At 40.6% G+C, this 22,159-nt stretch overlaps 1 protein-coding gene across 2 annotated transcripts in view; it reads right to left on the reverse strand.

Moving 5' to 3' along the window:
* Nucleotides 1-21,469, reverse strand: part of PRKG2 (protein kinase cGMP-dependent 2) — a 103,001-nt gene extending 81,532 nt beyond the window's left edge. For both annotated transcript variants that reach the window (XM_058547354.1, XM_058547352.1), the window contains exons 1-2: nucleotides 21,390-21,469; nucleotides 11,894-12,367 (exon numbers count right to left, since the gene is read on the reverse strand). In XM_058547354.1, coding sequence (XP_058403337.1) covers nucleotides 11,894-12,354 — 461 coding nt within the window. In that variant the 5' untranslated portion in view covers nucleotides 12,355-12,367; nucleotides 21,390-21,469. The remainder of the gene's footprint in view (nucleotides 1-11,893; nucleotides 12,368-21,389) is intronic.
* Between the last annotated feature and the right edge of the window lie 690 nt (nucleotides 21,470-22,159).

The raw sequence follows: 22,159 nt of genomic DNA on the forward strand, positions 1-22,159 counted from the left end.
AAGAGGCACTGCCAAGACCCTCTGCTCAGTTCAAAGTTCCTCCCATAGGGCTGGATCTCAAATTTATGCCCATCAGGGGCAGCATTGGTAACCTTCTTGTAATCCTTTTATACCTGCAATGTACATAATCAATGTTCTTGGAAGCAATAAACTCCTGTACTCTAAGCTGCTTCAGGAGGTTTAATTTGTCAAAGTCCACTGACGGTTCTTATTACGCTGGACCCTCAATCTTCCTTCTCTGGTCCTGTATATTAGAGGCCTGTGTACTCATGGGTTGTTTTTTTCGGGTCATAGCACGTATCTTGCAACCTTCTTCGCCTAAGGCTCAGTGCAAAGCAGGGGCCAGCAGCCTCTGACTCCTTCTTATCTATCAAGGATGTCTTGTGAGCATGGAGGCCAAGGCAACATCACTTGTGCGGCACGTCATAGCTTAATTATATATACCAAGAGAAAACCTACTGTAGAACATACCTGTCAAGGGCACAAGACTTGGAGCTGGAGTGTCAGGGTGCGGTTCCTAATTCTGCCACTTACGAACTGTGCGACCCTGGACAAGTCACTTAACCCCAAGTTTTCTCAGTTGTGAAATGACAAACACAGTCCACAGGTCATAGGATTTCTATGAGAACTAAATTAGTTAACAATATAAAGCACTAAAAACAGCGCCTGGCTCATAAAATACATTACATAAGGGATAGCTATTACCATTTTATAGGTCAGCAAGTTTCCAGCAACTTAAAAACCTTCAAGTTAAAACAGCTCGAAAAAGTCTATACTTGAGACCCACCTTTATTTATTTAGGGAGACTCCTTCACAACGCTGGTAAAATTCCTGACCATCCGGCCCCCCTGCCTGTCTGGCTTCCCCAGGCCCAGCGTACCGCAGACCCACTGAACTACGCGCAGGTCCCCAAACGTGCCAGGACGCCTTGTCTCTCTGCTGTCCATGCCTCCTTCAAAACCCAGCTCAAAGTCGCCTCTGCTATGGAGGTTTCCCAGATCCCACCAAGCAAAGTATGCTCCCTTCTTCCTTTGTACACTTATCTCTTAGAATATTAATCACACAAGATTGTAATAAATTTTAATTTCCCTAAAGAGACTGTGATCTTCAAGGTTGTGACTATGCTTCCTTCATCCTCTTATTACCTAAAATCTAGAACTGTACCTGGCACATAGTTGGACCTCAACAAAATTAATGCTGAAGGACATCCAAATTCTTTATCCTAGGTGAAAAATTGTGGGTATAGAGATAGGAGTGAAGGTGAGAAATGTCAGTTACCTAGGAAACAAGGCACAGACGATAAACAGGATAAGCATCTCGCTATTTCCTTCTCCAAAAATTTTTTGAGTAATAAACACAAGACAAGAAAAAAAAACTAATAAATGCACAAGTTTATAATTTGAGAAACTAGCATGAGAAAGATGAGGGCATTGCATAAGTAATCAGAAAATGAGCATGACTTTCTCCTGTCAACTCTCTTACCCTTTGCCCATGTAATTAAGTACGGTTGTAATTTAATCATGTTTACTGTTACTTCATGCTCACAACAAACACTTCTCTCTCCCTTTCTTAAATGTGTGCAGATGATCGTATTCCCATGAGCATCAAAGAACAGAGTCTAATAATGAAATGTTGAAAAAAACCAAAACTTAATCTGGCACACCCAACGATATGCATAATCATCAGTGTGCTGCATGGTAATTAGGTAGAAATGGTAAATAGCCCCCTTAGGTGTCTGTAATGAGTATTGCTCTTAGGTCATCAAACTGAATATTTCTGGAGTCAGCTGCAGGAAAGCCTATTCCTATAACAAAACGGTTCTCAGTCACCACTGCACATTAGAATCGTCAAGGGAGCTTTTATAAATCCTGTTGCCCAGGGCCCTCACTTCAAATCAATTTAATCAAATCCTCTGGGAGTTGAACATCAGTATTTTTTAACACTCCCCAGGTGACTACAATGTGCACTTAAGGTTAAGAATTACAGCTGTAAAGAAGAAAATGCAAGCGAGTTTGAAATTGTCCTTTCCCTCTATATTCCCACAGCACTGGGAACAAGCCTCCACTGAAGGCTCATCAATCAGTTACTATCAAGTAATTAACAATGACTGATTAATTAACAATAATCAATTAATGTTTATTTGTCACAAGACTTTGCCATATCTTATTCTCCTTTGCAAGATAACAAACAAACACGGAAAAGAAAAAATCATTACTCTTCTTTCCCTCCTCCCAGTATCCTATATGGAACCTGAAACAGCCTGGCACTTATGGGCATGCTGTCAAGTCAGCCCCAGGACTCTGGACCTTTTTTTTTAATTGTGCAAAACATACATAACATAAACTGTACCATTTGGACCATTTTTAAGTTCACAGTTCAGTGGTATTAAATATATTCCCATTATTTTGTAACTATCGCCACCATCCATCTCCAGAACTTTTTAATCTTCCCAAACAAAACCTCTGTATTCATTAAACAATAACTCCTCATTCCCCTCTTTTCACAGTCCCTGGCAACCTCCGTTCTACTTTATGTTTTTATGAATCTGACTGCTCTAGGTACCTCATATAAGTGGAATAATACAATATTTGTGTTTTTGAGTCTGAGATTTCACTTAGCATAATGTCTTCAAGGTTCATTCACTTTGCAGAATGAAAAAGGAAGGAATTTCCTTCCTTTTTAAGGTTGAATAATCTCTCATTGTATGTATATAATGCATTTTGTTTATCCATTCATTCATCGATGGACATTTTGGTTGTTTCCACCTTTTGGCTATTGTGAATAATGTTGCTATGAACATGCATGTACACGACTCTGAACTTTTTATATATGGCTTTACATATCCAGCATGGCCAACATTCTTAGCCAGGGAATCTCATCTCAGAGAAGCAAAAGGGCCTGGTGTGGTGTGCAGAATTCTAAAATGGTCCCATGACGTCTACCCCTCTGGTGCCACGCCCTTGTATATTCCCCTTCCCTTGAGTGAGGACGGAAACTGTGACTTGCTCCTTGCCAACAGAATATGGCAACAGTGATGTGAGGGTCACCCAATGTACATGATATAAAGCTTCATCTTAGACAACTGTAAAGACATCCTCCAGCTGGCCCTGAAGAAGCAAGCTGCCATGCTGTGAAGGCCCCTGAGAGGGACATATGGCAGGGAGCTCTGGGCAGCCCCTTGGAGCTAAGAGCAGCACCCAGCTGACAGCCAGCAAGAAAATGGGGACTTTAGTCCTACAACCACAAGGAAATGAATTCTGCCAACAATCACGTGAGCATAGAGGAGGACCTCTTCCAACTAGAAAGCTCTAGAAAAGAACACAGCCAGCTGATACCTTGACTGCAGCCTTGTGAAACCTTGAGCAGATGACCTAAATAGGCACGCCTAGACTCCTGACCCACAGAAATGCTGGGATAACAAATATGAGTTGTTTTAAGCTGCTAAGTTTGTGGTAACTTGTTATACAGCAATAGAAAACTAATACATCTGGGTTTCCCTGAGTTTCTATTTCCAAGAAATTTCAAGTAGTATCTTCTTTTGCTCACTTTTTACCTCCCTTTTTCTCATCTCATCTGGAGACAAGGGACTGGAAGCTACAGATCTTTCTTTCCTTCATATTTCCCAGAGCTTGATCCATAAACCCCAAAAAGACAATCAAAACTGACTCTTGAAATTTACCAATTAAAATTAATTTGTCATGACTAACAAATACTCCTGGAAGGATTAAAAAGAAACTGAGAGTTCCTGATCACTCACACTTGAGTATGAATTAGATATAAGATATGCTCAGGAGGCCAGTCCAGTGGCTTAGCGGTTAAGTGCCTGCTCTCCACTTCGGCGGCCCGAGGATTCGCAGGTTCTGATCCGGGGCACACAGCCACTGATGCACCGCTCGTCAAGCCATGCTGTGGCAGCGTCCCATATAAAGTAGAGGAAGATGGGCATGGATGTTAGCCCAGGGCCAGTCTTCCTCGGCAAAAAGAGGAGGATTGGCATCGGATGTTAGCTCAGGGCTGATCTTCCCCATAAAAAAAAAAAAAAAAGGTATCCTCTGGGCATTCCTGGCTAGAAAAACTGTCAAACAAGACTGCACTGAAAAATCTACAATTAACAAATACTTCTAAGAGGAGTCAGCATGGATGGGAGGAGACAAATTATTTTAAAATGAGTCTTTCAAGAAAGGAAATAGTTTTAGTCAAAGGATAAATAGAAGAAATGTATCTTTCACATAGAAGCTACATCCAGAGTCTAAAAACTGAAAAGCTTTATCCTTGGCTTTAGATCTTTTCCCCTCCTGAAGAATTTTATTGCAGTTTAAACCCTAGCAACGGTCAGGCGACAGGAGCCGAGCTGCTTAGGCTTCCCTGATTCAACAAGCAAGAAGAAAAAGGCCACTGTCTTCTCAACTATACTATTTCTACTACACTCTTGCCTGGGAATCTAGCAAAGAAACGAGCAGTGTCCAGAATGGCATGGAATGTTTGTGAGAAAAAAAAAGGGGGTCAGAAAAGGGTAGGCCATTTCAGAGGACACTTAGAAGATGTAAGTGAGGAGAGCTGGAAGCTTCTGCCCAGGCTCCCAGGACAGTGGTCCAAAGCCAGCCCTGCTACATTGACCTAGAGTAACTTATTTGGAGCCAAGCAGATCCAAAAACTGCTATAAATATCTTATAAATTAGTAAGAGAGCAAGCAAAATAAAATGAGCATAAGTTTCAGAGTTGCTCCAATTAAGTAGCAGCTGTCTTGACATCTCGGTGAGGTTACACAAGCTTTAGGCACTACTCACGATGACCACGGGCTAGTTACTTATGCTTGCTAAGCCTCAGATAATAATACTTACCTGGCAGGTTTGTTGTGAAAACAAATGCGGCAACTATATACAGGTCATAGCACACTGTGCCTGGTCTATAGCAGGTACTCGAAATTGGCACTGGTGGTCATTGACTAGTCTGATACTGAGAATGGGGGAAAATTAGGAAAGAACAAAATAAAAGTATAAGTGAAAGAAATGGGGGCAAGCAGACAGAAAGAAATACAGAAAAGGGAAACAAAAGAGGAAGAAAACAAAATTAAAGAATGAGCTTCATTGATTCAATATTCAATATTCGATAAATATTTGTTGAATTGAACGTGTTAATCTGAAGGAGTAAAGGGGATCTTGCTAGTCAAAGCTGTTGGGTCAAAAATTGCTATGGTTTTTGTGAAGTATAAAAATATCATAGCGCATGCTCAGACTCCTAGGAATGTAGACCACATGGTGAGGGGGGGGTGCGGAGTCAGCTGGGTAACTACAATGGGCACTAAGACTTTTGACTATTCACAACAGTAAGTCCTCAATTCCTGAGTGTTTTCTGAGGCTTAATCAAACAATTTTCCTAACACCTAGCAACTGACAGACTGGAAGATTTGAGGCTCAAGTCAGAAGGAGCAAAGGGCGGCTATAAACCAAGTAGAAGATAATTTGAGAGGCTGAGAGAGGGCTGAGGTGGGGGCACAGAGTGAGGAGAGCCTGGGGCCCTGGGCTCCCAGACAGAGAGATGAAAAGGCAGGGGCAGGAAGTGAGAGGGGCCAGGGGCCGGGACTCAGTAAGTCTGCCCAGACCTATTTCACTGACCCAAGCCGTCAAGGCAGCTGTCACTGGATTCTAGGCAGGTTCTTCAACTTCTCTGTGCTCTAAGGAGGTAAGCCTCTCCTTTTTTTTTGAAGTTTAACAGCACCACCCACCCCACCCCACACCCAACTGCAAGGGGAGCCATTCCCACTGTTGGCTGCACCATCTCTAAGAGCTGTGCACACTGTGATGGACAGCACACTTTTCACATCAGGCAGGTGCAGATTTGAAACCTGGTTCAACAAACTACCAACACCAGGACCTTGAGCAAGTTGCTGAACGCCTCTGAGCTCTCATTTCACCTTTGGGACAACGGAAAAGCAACACCCACCTCACTAGACAAGTCTCCAGCGTCCATAAGATAATGTACAGAAAACAACAGACATCTAGCATTTAACCGATAACTTGGTTTTCTCACCCCACCCCTGAGTAACTAGTTCTGATCTGGATAGCACATTACTGCTATCAAAAGACATCCTTCTGTTCTCAAACATTCTGACAACTTCTACCACACACATCACCCAGCTGCCTTCACCCACAGCTTCTGGCTGTCAGATCACCACACAACTGGGCTTTTTCTCTTCTTCTTTCCCTTATTTAGGGAGCGTCATTTTTTGCTTTTCTGAAGACCCAACTTAACGCAACAGTATTTATAAGCATATGCGTGATTTTTTTAACTGTCCAACTGAAAATTAGGAGTCTGTACATACACTTTTAAAAATCTTTAATAATCTATGTAAAATCTAGATATATAACCTCTCATACAGTAACATCTAAGTCACTATTTCATACGAGGAGAAAGAAGGTTTCTTTCCCTCCTGCCCCCAGCAAAATTTTCCTCTACTGCAAATTGATAATAGGGCAGCACTTTCCAGAAGTGTAATTTTCAGGGAGAAATAACAACAGCAGGGGGTGGTTTTTAATCATACAAAAAAACCACTAGAAGAGTATTTACTTCTAATTATATATTTAATTTTTTACATGGCTTCCCAACTAAAATAAGAAGAGTCTTCTTCTAATTTTTATGTTGGAAAAGTAGTATTTAGGAGTTGTTAGGACAGACTTTAGATAGCAGATTTTCTGGTTTTGAATCTTGGTTCCAATATTAAAATCTGTGTAACCTTAGGCAAGTTAATTCTGCATGCCTCAGTTTTCTCATATATAAAATGGGAGTGACAATAACATCTATCTTACAGGTTTTTTGTGAGAATTAAATAATCCACTATTTGTGAAGCATTCAGAGTGGTGACTGGCACATAATTAGTGATACGTACATGTTATTATTATTACCATTACTATTATTATTCCATAGAAATACTCCTGTTTAGCTCCTGTATAAAGGAGCTACATTTCTATAACGCACATTCAAATGCTCAGCACTGCTTCAGAAAGGCAGCACAAATAATCACAAACATACTCTTCCTCCCTCCTTTTCCACCTCTTATTAAAATGGATGACTCACTAGCATTTTCCACTTTTACCTATTCTGCTCCTGGGGTGGGAGTGACAAATGAAACTAATTGTCCTTCCTAAAACTAGAGTCAACATCTGAAGTCAGATGGCAAGTCTTTGTTTTACCTTTCCTTTTCACAGAAGAACAATAGTTTCAAATGATAGTTTAAGCGTTCTTAGCAAAAGGCAGTCATACCAGCAACTTGCCAGATGTCTCTGATTAATTTGCCTGTGTTCCACCAGACATTCAGCATGAGCTCGTAATTTTGCTCTGCTAGTGCCGAAGTTTGCTAAACAACGTCTACATAAACAGAAAATTTAATGTCAGTAAAAGGTCTGACCTCTGGATGCATAGATGTCTTGGTGCTCAAGGCAGGTCAGACATGGACAGAAATGCTATCCGAGCTCTTTCTCACCCTCCTTTGCCACTGATACTCAGTTCCCAGCCTTGAGAAGCACTGTACTCATTTGGGATCTCATTCGTGCCCCTCCATATATATCACAGTCTATGCCATCAGATGGATCAAACCCATTCTCAGTGTCCTTTTCTCATAGGCCTGAGCTCTGAGAATCCAGCACCTGGTGAACACTGATGCAATGGGTAGGCTCTGCTCAGCTCTGCTTGGAAGAAGCCAGGAAGCACCATCAGTCTTCCTACCAATCAATAGGGCATGTCATAATAAATCAGACGGGTTCCCAAACTGGTCTGACTTGAGGCCGTTCATCTTTGTGAGGAGTTCTAAGAAGACTAGGATTGTAGAGGGAAAGAACTGGTTTCAAAGTCAAGAGTCTTGGATTCTAATCTTAGCTCTGTCACTTGCCACTGCATACTCTGCAATTCCCCTGCACCTGTTTCCTCGCTTCTCCAGTAACAGGGGTAGTGTGAAACAATCTCTAAGGTTCTTCTAGCTCTAAAGTCTTCTGATGCTCACTATATTAAATTTAACTCAAACATCAGGGTATTTGATATACTGTAGTACTCTGAGTCATCATAATTTACCATACCTTAGTAAGGCTGAGTACCTGTAAGAGGAATGGGCTATGTGCCCACATAGTCATATGCTCCTGAAGATCTAAAATGGTCAGTGGGCACAAAGCCAAGTCACTATAAAAGCCTAAAATATACCACAGGTTCCATGCAATTTAAGAGCAATTCTACATTGTGGCCACCTCAATCTGACAGGGACATTGTCATTTTCTGTGGCTTTGTCCTAAAACCAAACAGAGGTCTTATTTTATTTTTCCCAAACTTCACTAGATCATAATTCCCATCTCATGATATAGCGATCAGAGCCAAAAACACATAATCTACAACTGCAATATCCAATACAATAGCCATTAGACACATGAGGCTATTTAATTTTAAAATTAATTAGAATTAAAAATTCAGTTCCTCAGTTGCACTGGCCACATTTCAAGCGCTCAAGAGGCACATTTTGCTACTGGCTACCATATTGGACAATACAGATTACAGAACATTTCCATCATTGCAGAAAGTTCTATTGGACAACACTGAATTATTCTAGAACCTGATCTTAAAAAGCAGACCCTTGAATTTTGCAAGAGACAAATTTCAAGAGTTCTCCAATGCCATTAGAGCATATAAGTTCTCCATATAAAGTAGGGAGGTGCAATTATATAGTTTAAGTTACCCCTTCAGACTCTACAAGTACACTTGATGGGTACAGGACAACGAAGCTGGCATGGGCGGGCTGCCCGGTGGTTGATGAAATTCACTTGCCATTTACAATACACTTGAGCCCAGGGGCCTCAGCAAACTCACAGATTGCTGTGGCATGGGTTTTAGAGTTTCTCATGAATTACTGAAAACGAATCCCCAAATTCCAAATCTATCCTTTGCCCAAATGTTATTCTCTGATTTCCGTCAGTACTTCACATCTCCCTGATGCTGCTGATGGCAGGAGGGCTAGGAGGCTCCCCTCAGTCTCCTGTTCACTGTTGAGCACTCAGCAGAGACATCTTTTCTGACAAACAGACTGAGAAGCCATTCAGTGGCTTTCTGATCCAGTGTAGGGGGGGGACTTCATCCAAAATGTAGTTGGCATGTATTATTAGGAACAAATTTAGTCATAATTCAATCAAGAAACTTTATAAAAGTTCGACAAAAAAATCATGACAACCTAAGAATATAGATAGGAGCCATTTTGACTGATATCTTAAATTCTCTCATATCCAGCAGGAACTGCTTGGAAAAGCAGCCAAACCAGGCTACCATATGTCATCCTTTTATCAGTGAATGATGCTCCCATCTTTTTTAATGCTCTAATTTCTAGCAAATTGTTTCTTATAAAACTTTTGATAGACTGTGTAAAAGATATATAAAAATATCCAAAGTTTACTTATGGCTTTTATCTAAAACTGGAACTATTTGAAAATAGAAAATGAACTGTAATATTGAGCACTTTTGAAAAACTGGAAAATTAAAAATCTATGAATGGATGATATTAGCTATCTGTGCTCAGCCAGTTATTCCAGACTTAACGAAAGATATATTTTGCGAGGGAAATTGAAGCACAAACCAGTCAAGGAAAAAAGGGTGGTCCCCACATTCTATTTCATTTTTCAATTTAGAACCACAAGGCTCTATGAAAGCATATGGGGAATATTAGGGCACGAATGTTCTAGTTTGGTCTCTTTAGGACTTAATCATTAGGAATCAATTAGCCCACTTCTTCATCATGACCGCAACACAGACTTGAACCCATCTGGCTTGCCTTTACGATGAGGGGAAGCATTGTTAGTCCTTATTCAAGAGCTATAATGTCTTTCCTCCCGTGTCCCACTCACAATAGACAGACGAAAAGGAGTATGATTTGGCCCAGCAATTGACTGTGCAGAACTACTGATTTTCTTTGCCTGGTTATAATAGAGCTAATAAAGAAATACAAAGGAATATGCTTATATTGGATTGTTCAGTTACCTAACACTGGGAGACTGGTGTATTGCCTCAAGATGCCTCAAGTCTTTGGAACAAAATAACTGAACATAACCTTGGTTCAAGAGGAGAAATCTGGTGGAATTTGTAAGAAGAGGGTCAAAGAAGATGAATTGCTATAAAATTCTCTTACACGTCTAGCACATTGCTATTTGGAAGATTTTGTGTGGGTAAATAATATATGATGCTTATATATATATAGTAATATAATGCATAATATATAATATTACCATAAATGCATACATCTCTGATATATCAAAAGAGAACACTGGATGATGTTCAATTTTTGAAAAACAAGCATAAGTTTGTAACATTTATAATTTCTGAATTCACACCATTAAAAGTAAATAATTTACTTCTGCAAAAGGAATAGATAAGACCTTTCTAAACCAACTAATAAAAAACTCTTAGTTTAAAAAAATTCTTCTGAACTCTAATATTAATGAGATTTCTTTCAGTCACAGAGTATTATGATTAATAATCTAACATGACTTATTTCCTTAACAAATATTTATTGATCATTCACTATGTGCCAAGTATTGTCAACAAATTGATGAATTAAACCTCCCTTTATAATTCTGTTGTCAAAATTAATCATTTATTTGTTTAAGTCAGATGTTTTAATCTTGATTTATATACTTGGGTCTGTGAATAAATTAAAATTTGTTTTAATTTCACAAATCTTGCATTTTACAAGAGAGATCCAGAGATAATGTCTTTGCCAAGACGTTATCAAGCCAAAAGATCTAATTTCAACTAATAAATATTTACTCATTTAAAAGTAATGTAGACCCATGCAGAAATAGAAGTACAATGACGTACACCTGAAATTTTTACAATGTTATAAACCGATGTTACTGCAATAAACAAACAAACAAACAAAAAAAGTAATGTAGAAAGGAGACTGTAACTTGTAATGTTTCTAGTCAATCTGTCCTAGTTAGAAAATTCAGACTTTAGCCAGAAAAGAAATGTATACACACACACATACACACACACACAAGAATGCTGTGGTAAATATTTATATATTCTTTTAAAAATCCTTATTTTTAAAATTCATTCTAGCTTTTAATTGTTCCCTCTGTCTGAAATGACCTTTCTACCTAGTCTATGCTCCTTTTCCTCCTCTGGATCTCAGTTAAAGGTTACCTCATTAGCCAAGCCTCCATGATAATCCCAATCCCGTTGCCTCCTTTGCCTTCTCTCTCCCTAATCCCAGATACCACCCACTATAATACTGGTTTCCATCATATCATTTATCCCAATTAATAACTACACAATGCTTATTTGTGTCCATGCATACTGTCTACCTCCCCACAAGAAAGGCTCTGTGTCTATTTATTCACTGATATATACTCAGCATCTAACAGAGCAGCTGGCAGAGGTAGTGCTCAATTTACATTGTGGAATGAATGAATGAACTCATCCCTTTGAGTTTCCAGCTTATTCCTCTTTCATGACACCTGCAGACTAAGTGCTAATAAGTGTTTTTTACTATACAGATTCATAATTCATTATGATTTGTGTACACTTTTAAGTCCACTCCTATAGAAAGAGAGAACCATAGACTTCCTAAAGCTACCTCTTCACTCCCCTAGGGTTTTCGAGACAATGGAAATGACTTTTGTAAACTCAGCTCCTCAGTTATACATATCACAAATCAAAATCTAGGTTAAGCACAATTCCTGCTTTAAAGAGAAGTTCTGATTAAAGGGACACCCTTTTGCAAAACAAAACCATTTTAGAAGTCCCTCTATCCCAAAATCTGAAAGGATTAATGTGCTTTTTACCACTGAGGAGGATTAATAAATATCACTCTAGTGTTTCGTAATATTAAGGCCATCAGAGTCAAAAGGGTGTGGAAACTTCTTACCTGGAATCCTTTCTGACTCTTGCTTTCTCAAAGGAAAATTCAGGGGGTTTGTTGAGGTCATAGGTTCTGGTTGTTGGCTCAGCAGACACCCCAGCCTTTGCTCCCCTCCTGCTATGGAGAGAGACCAATCCTGAGGTCTTCCGGTGGACCTCAAGAGGCACTTTATCTGGAGATGCCTGCAGCGGGCTTCCTCCCTGCATATGCACCACATCCTGAAGCTTGTTCAGCTGGATGCACTTGTTCTGGAGCTCCTCTGTGAGCTCTGCAATGGTTACAGTCTGCTTCGACAGCTGCTCCCGCAGCTCCTTCAAATGGTACTCCCGCTCCTGGATCTCAGCATCCTTCCTCCTCAGCTCTCGCTCCAGCTCTGTCACCTTGCTCCGCAGGGCATCGGTGGTGAGGTTCCCAGAGCGGCCATCTGGATGCTTGGAATGTTTGGGTTTCACTGAACCATTTCCCATTTTGCTCAAAGACCTGAGAGAGAAAGAGCACAGAATTGGAAACTACCTAGTGGAATTTCACTTCCCAACAGCCCCCACCACTCCTCTCATTCCGATCTGTTGCATAAATAGAAACATAGCAGTCATTGTTGTTTGATAAGCAATAAATTCCCCATGCTTCCAGAAGTAAAGCTATCGACTGATTTCCTTTATCCCTCCATGAAGAGGAGTTGGCACTTGGTTCCATTCTTCCCCGACCCTTCGCCGGCACAAGTTTCACACCTAAGCATTTTGCACAAACGGCCCTCGTTACCCGCTTTTCTCTTTGGTCCTTCTCTCCGGACAGCTGTCAAAAGCATCACAACAAAACTGTGATGTGGATGTCAGCATGGCCAAGATAAAACGCAAACGAGCAGCTCCAGCAGCAGAGACTTGAAAATGTCACAACTCTCACAGCCCCTTGTACGGCTATACTGAGAAACCTTCCCCTGATTTAGAAAATCACACATCTGCATTCCTCGGAGGAGGAGCCAGAGTTGCTGCTGCTTTATTCGCACTTTCCTCCTGCCCTACGCACCTATTAAGTTTTGCATTTCTAATAATGCTCACTGTTAAAAACCTGGATCGTGGTTACTACAAGGTAAAACAGAGGCATAGGGATTCCTTTACTTTATATCCTAAAGCAAGGTTGTCAAAAGAAAGGTTATCTATAATACAAGGCTCTCTCCTTCTCCTATTAAGAATATCCTCAGTATAGGCCACAAAATAGTCACTAATCCAGTGGGTCTTGGGATGTGAAATGCAGATCAGAGATTATGAGGCATGATTTTAGTTGATTCAGAAATATTTTTTAGTTCATTAGTTATGTATTTATTTTAACATTCATTAGAAATATAAATAATTTGCACCCCAAGGTTGTGAGGCTAAATTAGGTATTTAGGTTTACTGAGTCAGTTCAATGAAAATAGAAAATAAATCATCTGAAGATAGTATGGACATATGAGCAAAATGAAAAAGTAGAACTCGGGAGGGTGAAGTTTGGAAAATACTGCTTTGATTAATTATCATAAAGTTTAAGTCTTTTTACACTACCTATTTAAATTTTGTACTTTTACATGTGCAGTTTTTGACAGCCAGAACTCAAGAAGCATTATAGTGCTTATAAACTAAATTGGAATTACCTCTCATTATCTAATGTCTGAAGAGATAGATGCAACTTCGAAGTTATATATCCCACACATTCGTACCCTTCTCTCCCTCCAAATTTCAAACTCAGAGAGAATGAAATGCTTAGACTGATTTCACTAGCTCTACTGGAATAATCATGACCCCTGTGACAACAAAGGCATAGATGTAAAACAGCCTCATTTGGTTTCAAACAGATGCAACCAAATAGCCAATGCAGGTCACCTAAGATGGATGGTACAAACAGAAAATAAATGTACTTATAAAAGTAATCTGGCAGCACCCAGATATTCCTCATAGAATTCAGGTTCAAAGTAGTCATTAATAAACATTAGCCTCAAGAGAACTGCCTTAATATGTTACAGAGATGAAGCAGATTTAACCTTTAAGTTTCTGTTGACTTGGCAGCATTTACTATTCTTACATATGAGGAATTTATAAAAAGGAGGAGATCAGAATTCAAAGAAGTGACCCTAGACACCCTTGTATTCCAAATAAGCAGTTCAGAAAACGTTCAAACTGGACCTGAGAGTAAACTTGAACGAGATTCAGAATGACAGGCACGAGAAAGGTATTTCCAAATGTACCTTAAATTAATATGTGCACAAGTTTTTAACATACAGCAGTGAGCCATCTTCTAGACATCCTTTTTTGGTTCATGGACAAGCATTCCTAAGCTAAGGCAGGGTAGAGGGAGGGAGTGGTCAGAGGAAAAGGCATTGCCTTATAAGGAACAAAAGTACGCACAAAAACCTTTAAATCTAATATTAAACTAACAGCTCATTCTTTAGTCATAGAACAATTGTTTACTAAGACCTAACTTAGTATCATGTACTATATCAGGTGCATAGTTCCATGAATTTGCAGTCAAATTTCACAGAGAAAACAGTTCTAGCATTCTAAATGTGAAAAGGCTTAGCATTATTTTTGCTCTATGTATGGTATTCAAAACATTCTGTACCAATCCAATAATTTTACAATCTTGAAGCACAATTGGGTAGAAGATATTAAATTCTCCCAAAACACAACGAATTCTCTGATTTTAATGAAGTCAGTTTGGAAGCTGTATAAATCTTTCGAGCTGTTTAGAATTTCAAAAAGAGGTGAAATGAGAGTAACGAACTCATCTTTGAAGTCACTAATTTAAGATATGTAGTAAGTAAGTTACTAAATGGCTCAATACTAAGTCCAATTTCCCAGTTAGTTCACCCATTTAAATGTTGTTGTACCTCAAACCAAGGCCTCAAGTTTCTGGCTTCATAAAAACTAATTAGATTCATTCTGTTTCCTGTATCAGTCACTTAGATAAGCTACTTCTCAAATATGTATTACTAGCCACAAGGAGAATTGAACAACAGGATGTTGCTCCATCAATCTAGCAACTATAGGTTACTAGAATCATTCTTATAATCAGAGGGCCGCACTAATAAGAAGTGAGCTCGCAGATGAAGATCAGGATTTAACATGAGCAATGGAGTCAGGCCAGCCAGAGTAGGAAAACAATCTGCCCTTTTCCAGCTGTGTAACTTTCTATAAATTACTTAGAATCCTCTAGTACGTGACTAGAGACAGGGCGCTTAGTGTCTTGGTGTGAGGAAATGCCCATAGGGGACCATTGCTAGGTGGGACAGAAGTCTAGTAAACTGGATATCTTCCAGACAGCAGGTCTTTAAAGATGTAAATTATTCCCTTGGGGCGGGGTTGGGGGTGGGAGGCGGGAATCGTACTCTGTCTGGATTATATGTTCTATTAAGAAGAGAAGTCATTCTGGAACAAACAGCCTGGGAAACCTTCCCTGTAAGAGAAGCCTCGTCAAAAGATGGAGACTAGCCTTGTGAATGACCCAGCCCAGGTTCCGGGACTGCAAGGACTCCCCAAACTCTGTAATTCCCTCATGTAGCCCCCGTCAATTTTCATATATTGTAGAGTAATCCTCAAACCAAAAAGGCCCAGCTAATAATCTTTGAAGACAATAAAAAAACATAGTTCAACTGCAGCCAGGGACAGGAGAGAGGAATAGAACGAGCAGCGGCATTTAACAAGAAGAGAGGAATACCATATAAGATTTTTAAAGTATTATTACATTAATTTAAACACTATTTAGGAAATGTCATATATAAGAGGTAACTAGAAAAGACATAGAAAAGCAACACTGACTGCAAAGGCTCTTGCAGGCGGATTAACACCTGGCAGCCAATGTGGGAGGAATTAAGCTTAGTTTGTCTGTTTTTCCTCCAGCCTTAAAGTAGTTTGAAACCAAAATCTTGGCTCAGATCTAGATAATATCTATTTCGTTCTCTGTCCATCTGGAGTCTGATATAAATACACACACAAACACACACACATTTATACGTATATATATGTATAGCCACATGTATATCTGCAAATATGGGAGACAGTATAGTGCTGGCTAAGGTTACAGAGCCAGGATCCCAGTCCAAGCGCTCTCACTTAGTATTTACACGCCCTTGGGCACGATATAGGGCTTGAGGGTCAATAAGAGAAGAGAGAGATAGACACATAGATAGATCAACAGATATATAAAATAACGTTGCGTATAATTTAGAGTTGTTAGAGTTAAATGAGATAAACCACGATAAGAATTTAGCACAGAGCCTGACACATAGTGTGTGTTTAATAAATATTAAATATTACTATTTTTATCACTTTTAACATTATTTATCCAACAAAATAACTCATCTTAGTAGAAAAACTTATTGATCAAAAAATATGAACTAAACCAACACAATATTATAGGAGAACAAAGTCAGAGTGGTGATACTACCAGACTTCAAGACTGACTTACTATAAAGCTGCAATAACCAAGACAGTGTGGCATTAGTGAAAGAATAGAAAATAGATCAATGGGGCAGAATAGAGAGCCTGGAAACAGAACCACACAAATACAGTCAATTGACCTTTGACAAAGGAGCAAAGGCAATCTGATGGGGAAAGGATAGTCTTTTTAACAAATTGTATTGGAACAAGTGGACATCCATATGCAAAAAAATAAATCTAGACACTGACCTTACATCTTTCATAAAACTTAGCTCAAACTGGATCAAAGACCTAAATGTAAAACTCGAAACTATGAAACTGATAGTAGACAATCTACTAGGAGAAAATCGAAGTGATCTTGGGTTTCATGGTAACGTTTTTAGCTAAAACACCAAAAGCGCAATCCATAAAAGGAAAAATTGATAAGTTGGACTTTATTAAAATTAAAAACTTCTGCTCTACAAAAGATACTGTTAAGAGAATGAAATAACAAGCCATAGATTGGGAGAAAGTATTTGCAAAACACATATCTAATAAAGGACCAGTATCCAAAATATACAAAGAACTCTTAACACTCAACAATAAGAAAACAAACAACCCAGCTGAAAAATGGGCAAAAGATCTAACCAGATACCTCACCACAGATGATGTACAAATGGCAAATAAGGATATGAAAAGATGCTCAACATCATATGGCATTAGAGAATCTCAAAACACCGAGACACCACTACACACCTATTAGAATGGCCAAAATCCAAAGTACTGACAACACTAAATGCTAGAGAGGATATGGAACAACAGGAACTCTCATTCATTGCTGGTGGGAATGCAAAATGGTACAGCCACTTTGGAAGATAGTCTGGCAGTTTCTTACGAAGCTAAACAATCATATGATCCAGCAATCATGCTCCTTGGTATTTATCTAACTGATTTGAAAATGTATGTCCACACCAAAACCTGCACACAGATGTTTACAGCAGCTTTATTCATTGCCAAAACTCGGAAGCAACCCAGATGTCTTTCAATGAATGATGGATAAACTGTGGTATATCCAGACAATGGAATATTATTCCATGATGAAAAGTAATAACTATTAAGACACGAAAAGACATGGAGGAACTTTAAGTGCATATTGCTAAGTGAAAGAAGCCAGTCTGAAAATCCTACATATTGCATGATTACAACTATATGACATTCTGGAAAAGACAAAACTTGGAGACAGTAAAAAGATCAGTGGTTGCCAGGGGTTTGGGGAGAAGGAAGGAGAAATGAACAGATGAAGCACAGGGGAATTTTAGGGCAGTGAACCTATCTGAATAATACTGTAATGGTGGACACATGTCATTATACATTTGTCCAAACCCACAGAATGTACAACACAAGCAATGAACCCTAATGTAAACTCTGGACTTTAATTAATAATACTATATCAATATTGGTTCATCAATTGTAACAAATATACCACACTGATACAAGCTGTTAAGAAAAGGGGAAGGCGGGGTATATGGAAACTCTCTGTACTTTTCACTTAATTTTTCTGTAAATCTAAAACTGCTCTAAAAAATAAAGTCTATTAATTAAAAAAAAGAACATGTACTATGGAATGAATGCAAGAAAGCTGATAGCACATTCAGGGAACAGGCTGAAATGCACGATAAGTGAAGGAGAGTGATGAGAAATGAGGCTGAAAAAGTAAGATACTGGAATAAGATACTGAAAAATTTCATATGCCATGTTATGGTATCTGGATTTTTAGTGTAGGTCAAGTTTTTTTTCCAAGTTACGTGGTAAGATTTGTCTTTTAGAAAAATAATTTTCTTGGCATAAATATGGAATTAGAAGAAGAAAGACAAAGTAAGAGGCTATTGCACCAATCCAAGTAGGAGGTGATGAGGACAGGATTAAGGCCAGACAGAGTCCCAATCCTATTCTATTGTCTTGAACTCAAGAAAAAATGGACCACGTCCATGGTAGCCAGAAGAGAAAAACATTATACCCTAGGAGATTTGGTAAAAGCTATGGCTATAGGCAACTCTGAAATTTCCTTCCCTTCAATAAATCATGAGAAGTAGAGCAGATTCTTTCTCATGATATGGGCAGGTTTGCCTGAAGTTAGAGAAGTGAATTATGCAGGCTTTTACAGACAGTCTTCTAAGTATATATGAAACTGATGCACTTGATGTTACCCTTAACTTCGTCTCATCAAAGTTCTTTTAGAAAATAATTAACCATCATTGAATACATAAATCTCTGCTTTACCTCCCTGAAGCAAACCACACAGAGTAGTCCTTGTGAGAAACAGCTCAATTCCATATCAAAGCCACAATTAAAAGCATCTGTCCATCTGCCCTCGTGACTGTTGACCTGGGGCTCAGTTTTGAATCTACTGCTTGTTTTCCCTGTCCACGGCATCTTAATTTGGAGAATAATTTTCTCTTATTAGGCAGTCATATGAGCTTCTTATTGTACCAAAGTTTCAGCTACTTCTGAGGCTGATTATGGCTTTGAAGTGCCCCTCCCCCAGAAGAATGTTCACAGTGAATTTTATAAATGCCACATATCCTATATTTTCACTGCCAAATGTGGTGGCATTCCATTCAGCTATTTTTGGGTGCCACAGTAGCAGAAAAGCAGGCAAACATATAAATATAATTTTATAGGTATAGGTCAGGAGATTATAGCTGATGGAATTTGAGTTCTGATAAGAAGAATAAAGATTTGGAAGTTTCCATTGTGGCAACTGGGCAAGAGGTGATGTCATTAACCAAAATGAGGAGCAGATCTGAGGGATAAGACAGTGAGTTTAACTTTGGACACACTCTGCTTGAGGGACCAGTGGAAACTCGAAGGTTGAGAAGTTCTGTAGGCAGTAGGAAACAAAGGACTAGAAAATCAAAAGCAGGAGCGGAAAATATTTAGCAATCATTTATATGTAAGTAGAGGCTGAAGCTGAAGACCATGAAAGTGCCCAGGAGACCGGCAGCAAGGAAAGGAAAAGTGTCTAGGTCTACATGAAGTTTGAGAGAAAAACTAGAGAAATGATACAAAGAAGCTATTGCTTTGGTACAAGTGAGAGAAGACATGGAGGGATTAATAGTAAAAAATCAAGAATGGTGGGAGGAATACCGCAGAGACAGAATTTCTAAATGTGGTAATTAAATGGGTGTACACAAGAGGGGAGTCAAAAATGATTCTAATGTTTTGATCTTGGAAGGCTTGGAGGAAAGCAGTACTATTAACTCATTTATTCATTCATTCATCCCAAAATAGAGTACCACCTATTGGGCTAGGCACTGTGACATTGACCACAGCAGAAGAATAAGCAAACTTTATGGAGAAGGTAATGAGTCTGCATTTATATTTGTTGAGTTTGAGGTGCCTGTGGGTCATCAAGGTGGAAATGTCTAGCGATGGTAGCAAAGAAGAAAGGTCAAGGCAAAAGACTGCTAGGATACAGTAGGAATTGAAGTCCCATTAGGAGATGAGATCACTACGGGAGAAAAGCAAGGAACGCCTCTATTGTTATGTATGTACATTTAGATAATACCTGTGGATATTATTCATAGGAGAAGAGGAGGAGGAAAAGCAAATAAAGATGGAGAAGGAATAGTTGTAATAGATGTATCATAGAAGCCATGAAGATAAGATTTTCAAGAGGTGAGCAGGCTGCGGTTCACATCTCACAGACATATCAAAGCAAAGGCCATCAGACGGAAAAGCACTGAATTGAGCCTTTCACAGAAGAGTTGGAAAAGAAACCTGGTTACAAAGGACGATGGGAAAAGCCGACACTGAGAGTAGGGACTTCAATATGGTATCGTGGTTCATGCAATGGATTTTTAGAACAGTGGAAACTTGAGAGTAGTATTTGTAAACCCAGAATAATGAACCAGTGAATATAGAGAAAATGAGAAGACAGAAGAGGGGATAATTGATAGGAAAACAGCCTAGAGGAAGCAAGACAATGTGGGATCACAAGACTTGGGCAACATCCAGGCAACATACGCCTTCACTGTGAGGTGAATTAGCCTCACTCGTAAGGATTTCAGATGACTGGAATGAAGTATTGCATGTAAAAAAGAAAACTCTGTGCACCATCTTTTTATGTCATTTATTCTTAGTTACACAATGTTCCAATGGAGAGGATGGCCTCTAATTCTCCAAAGAGAATTCTCTGCCATATTAGCGCCCACCCTCCTGTGTAAAACTAAACAGGAGTACTGGCGACAGCTACTGTATGTTATGTGGGACGATCGCCTTCTCCAGGAGTTAAATAGAAACTTACAAAGAAAAGAGACAATAATTTCTAAGGAACTGTGTGTATAGGGGGGCGGGTGTATGTTGCTCTCCTCCTGTATAAAAAAGCCTCTGGGAACTTCGGGAACAAGATGAAGATCAGGAAACCATGCGTTTCTCAGAGCGTCCTCCTATCTACCTGTTCCTTCTGCTTGTCTTGTTTCTATTCTCAGCTATGGTCTCAACTGCTGTACATCTGCACTCTAGTTCTTCTCAAACTTGAACCCACTGCTTTTTGTCTCATCCCCAAAGGGACTGATTTGTTTGTTTTCTTGCTCTTGTTTCTTCATCACCACGAAATACACAGCACAAATCTGAAGGCGCCTCACGACGCTGAGAGTGACACAGGACACCCACACAAGTTTACAAGGACTCGAAGTATTTGTCTCCTAGCAGCTACCCAGAGCTCGGCATAGCGGAGCTGGGAGCGCACGCCCTGACTGCAGCGCCAAGCCCCCAGCCCGGAGCCAGTCTCCTGGGCTGCTCCCGGCTAAAGGCGTGAGAACCCTGAGCACTGCCGCCCGGGGGCTGAACTCCCCCTCCCGCCCCTAGCCGAGCTTCTTAAAATCAAGTAGCCTTCCCCAGCCTCCAGGAGCTCACAGAAGGCTGCCACACCAAGTGAATGCAACGCGTGCACACGTCCACACGCAAACAGAACAGTACATGCACAAGACCGGCTGGGTGTGGAACAGAGGTGCACAGCGCGGAACACACGGACAGCATGCACACGCGCGCACCCTGACCCCGTCCCTCCCGACGCACCCCTGGTGCCCAAGCCCCCTGTCCGAGAACCTCACCAGACAACCGGGTAACTTTCCAGGTGCGCAGCTTGTCACCTCGGCACCGCCGCCCCTGCGTCTCCGCGTCTTCTCCACGCAGCTCTCCCCAGCCGCCTCGGCGCCAAAGCCGAGCGCAGGTCAGCTCAGCGAGTCCCGGCCATGCGCAAGGCGCGCCGCGCGGGCTACGTGGGTGCCGGGGGCGCGGGCGAGCGCGCTGCGGGCAGTAGCTGCAGCGGCTTGGGTGCTGCCCCTGGCTCCTCCGCGGGGCCGGTGCAGAGGAGACACGCAAGGAGGGAGGGAGGGAAGGAAGGCGGGAGGAGAAGAGGAAAAAGAGGGGGGCGGGGGTCAGCCGGGGCTATTTCGTGGAAGAGCAGGAAGCTGGCTTCCCTAAAGGTGGGGTCACCCGCGTGCGCACCCGCCGCGGCCCGAACCTCTAGTCCCGAGACAAGCTAGCGGCGACAGCTGCAGCCTGCACTTTATACCCATAACCTCCAGAGTGCGGCAACTTAAGAAGGAAGATAACATCGGGTTGTAAGCTTTTTTTGTTTTTCATGTTTTATTATTTCTATTTCAAGTGTGTGGGACGAGGGGAGAGGAAAGTTCAGGGAGGTGTTCATCTTTTCCTTCCCCGCCCTTTCCCCCCTCCCCTCCAGTCTGTTTTCACTGCATGGCGTCTCCCACCTCCCCTTCGCTCCCAGAGCGCAAACAAGCGCACGTATCCTGGACGTGCTTTCCTCCGTCACGCCGATGCCCTTCTAGGAGACCTCTGACCCCGGAGCAGCTTGGCG

The sequence above is a fragment of the Diceros bicornis genome, chromosome 8 (genome assembly GCF_020826845.1).
Source record: "Diceros bicornis minor isolate mBicDic1 chromosome 8, mDicBic1.mat.cur, whole genome shotgun sequence".
Taxonomy (NCBI): domain Eukaryota; kingdom Metazoa; phylum Chordata; class Mammalia; order Perissodactyla; family Rhinocerotidae; genus Diceros; species Diceros bicornis.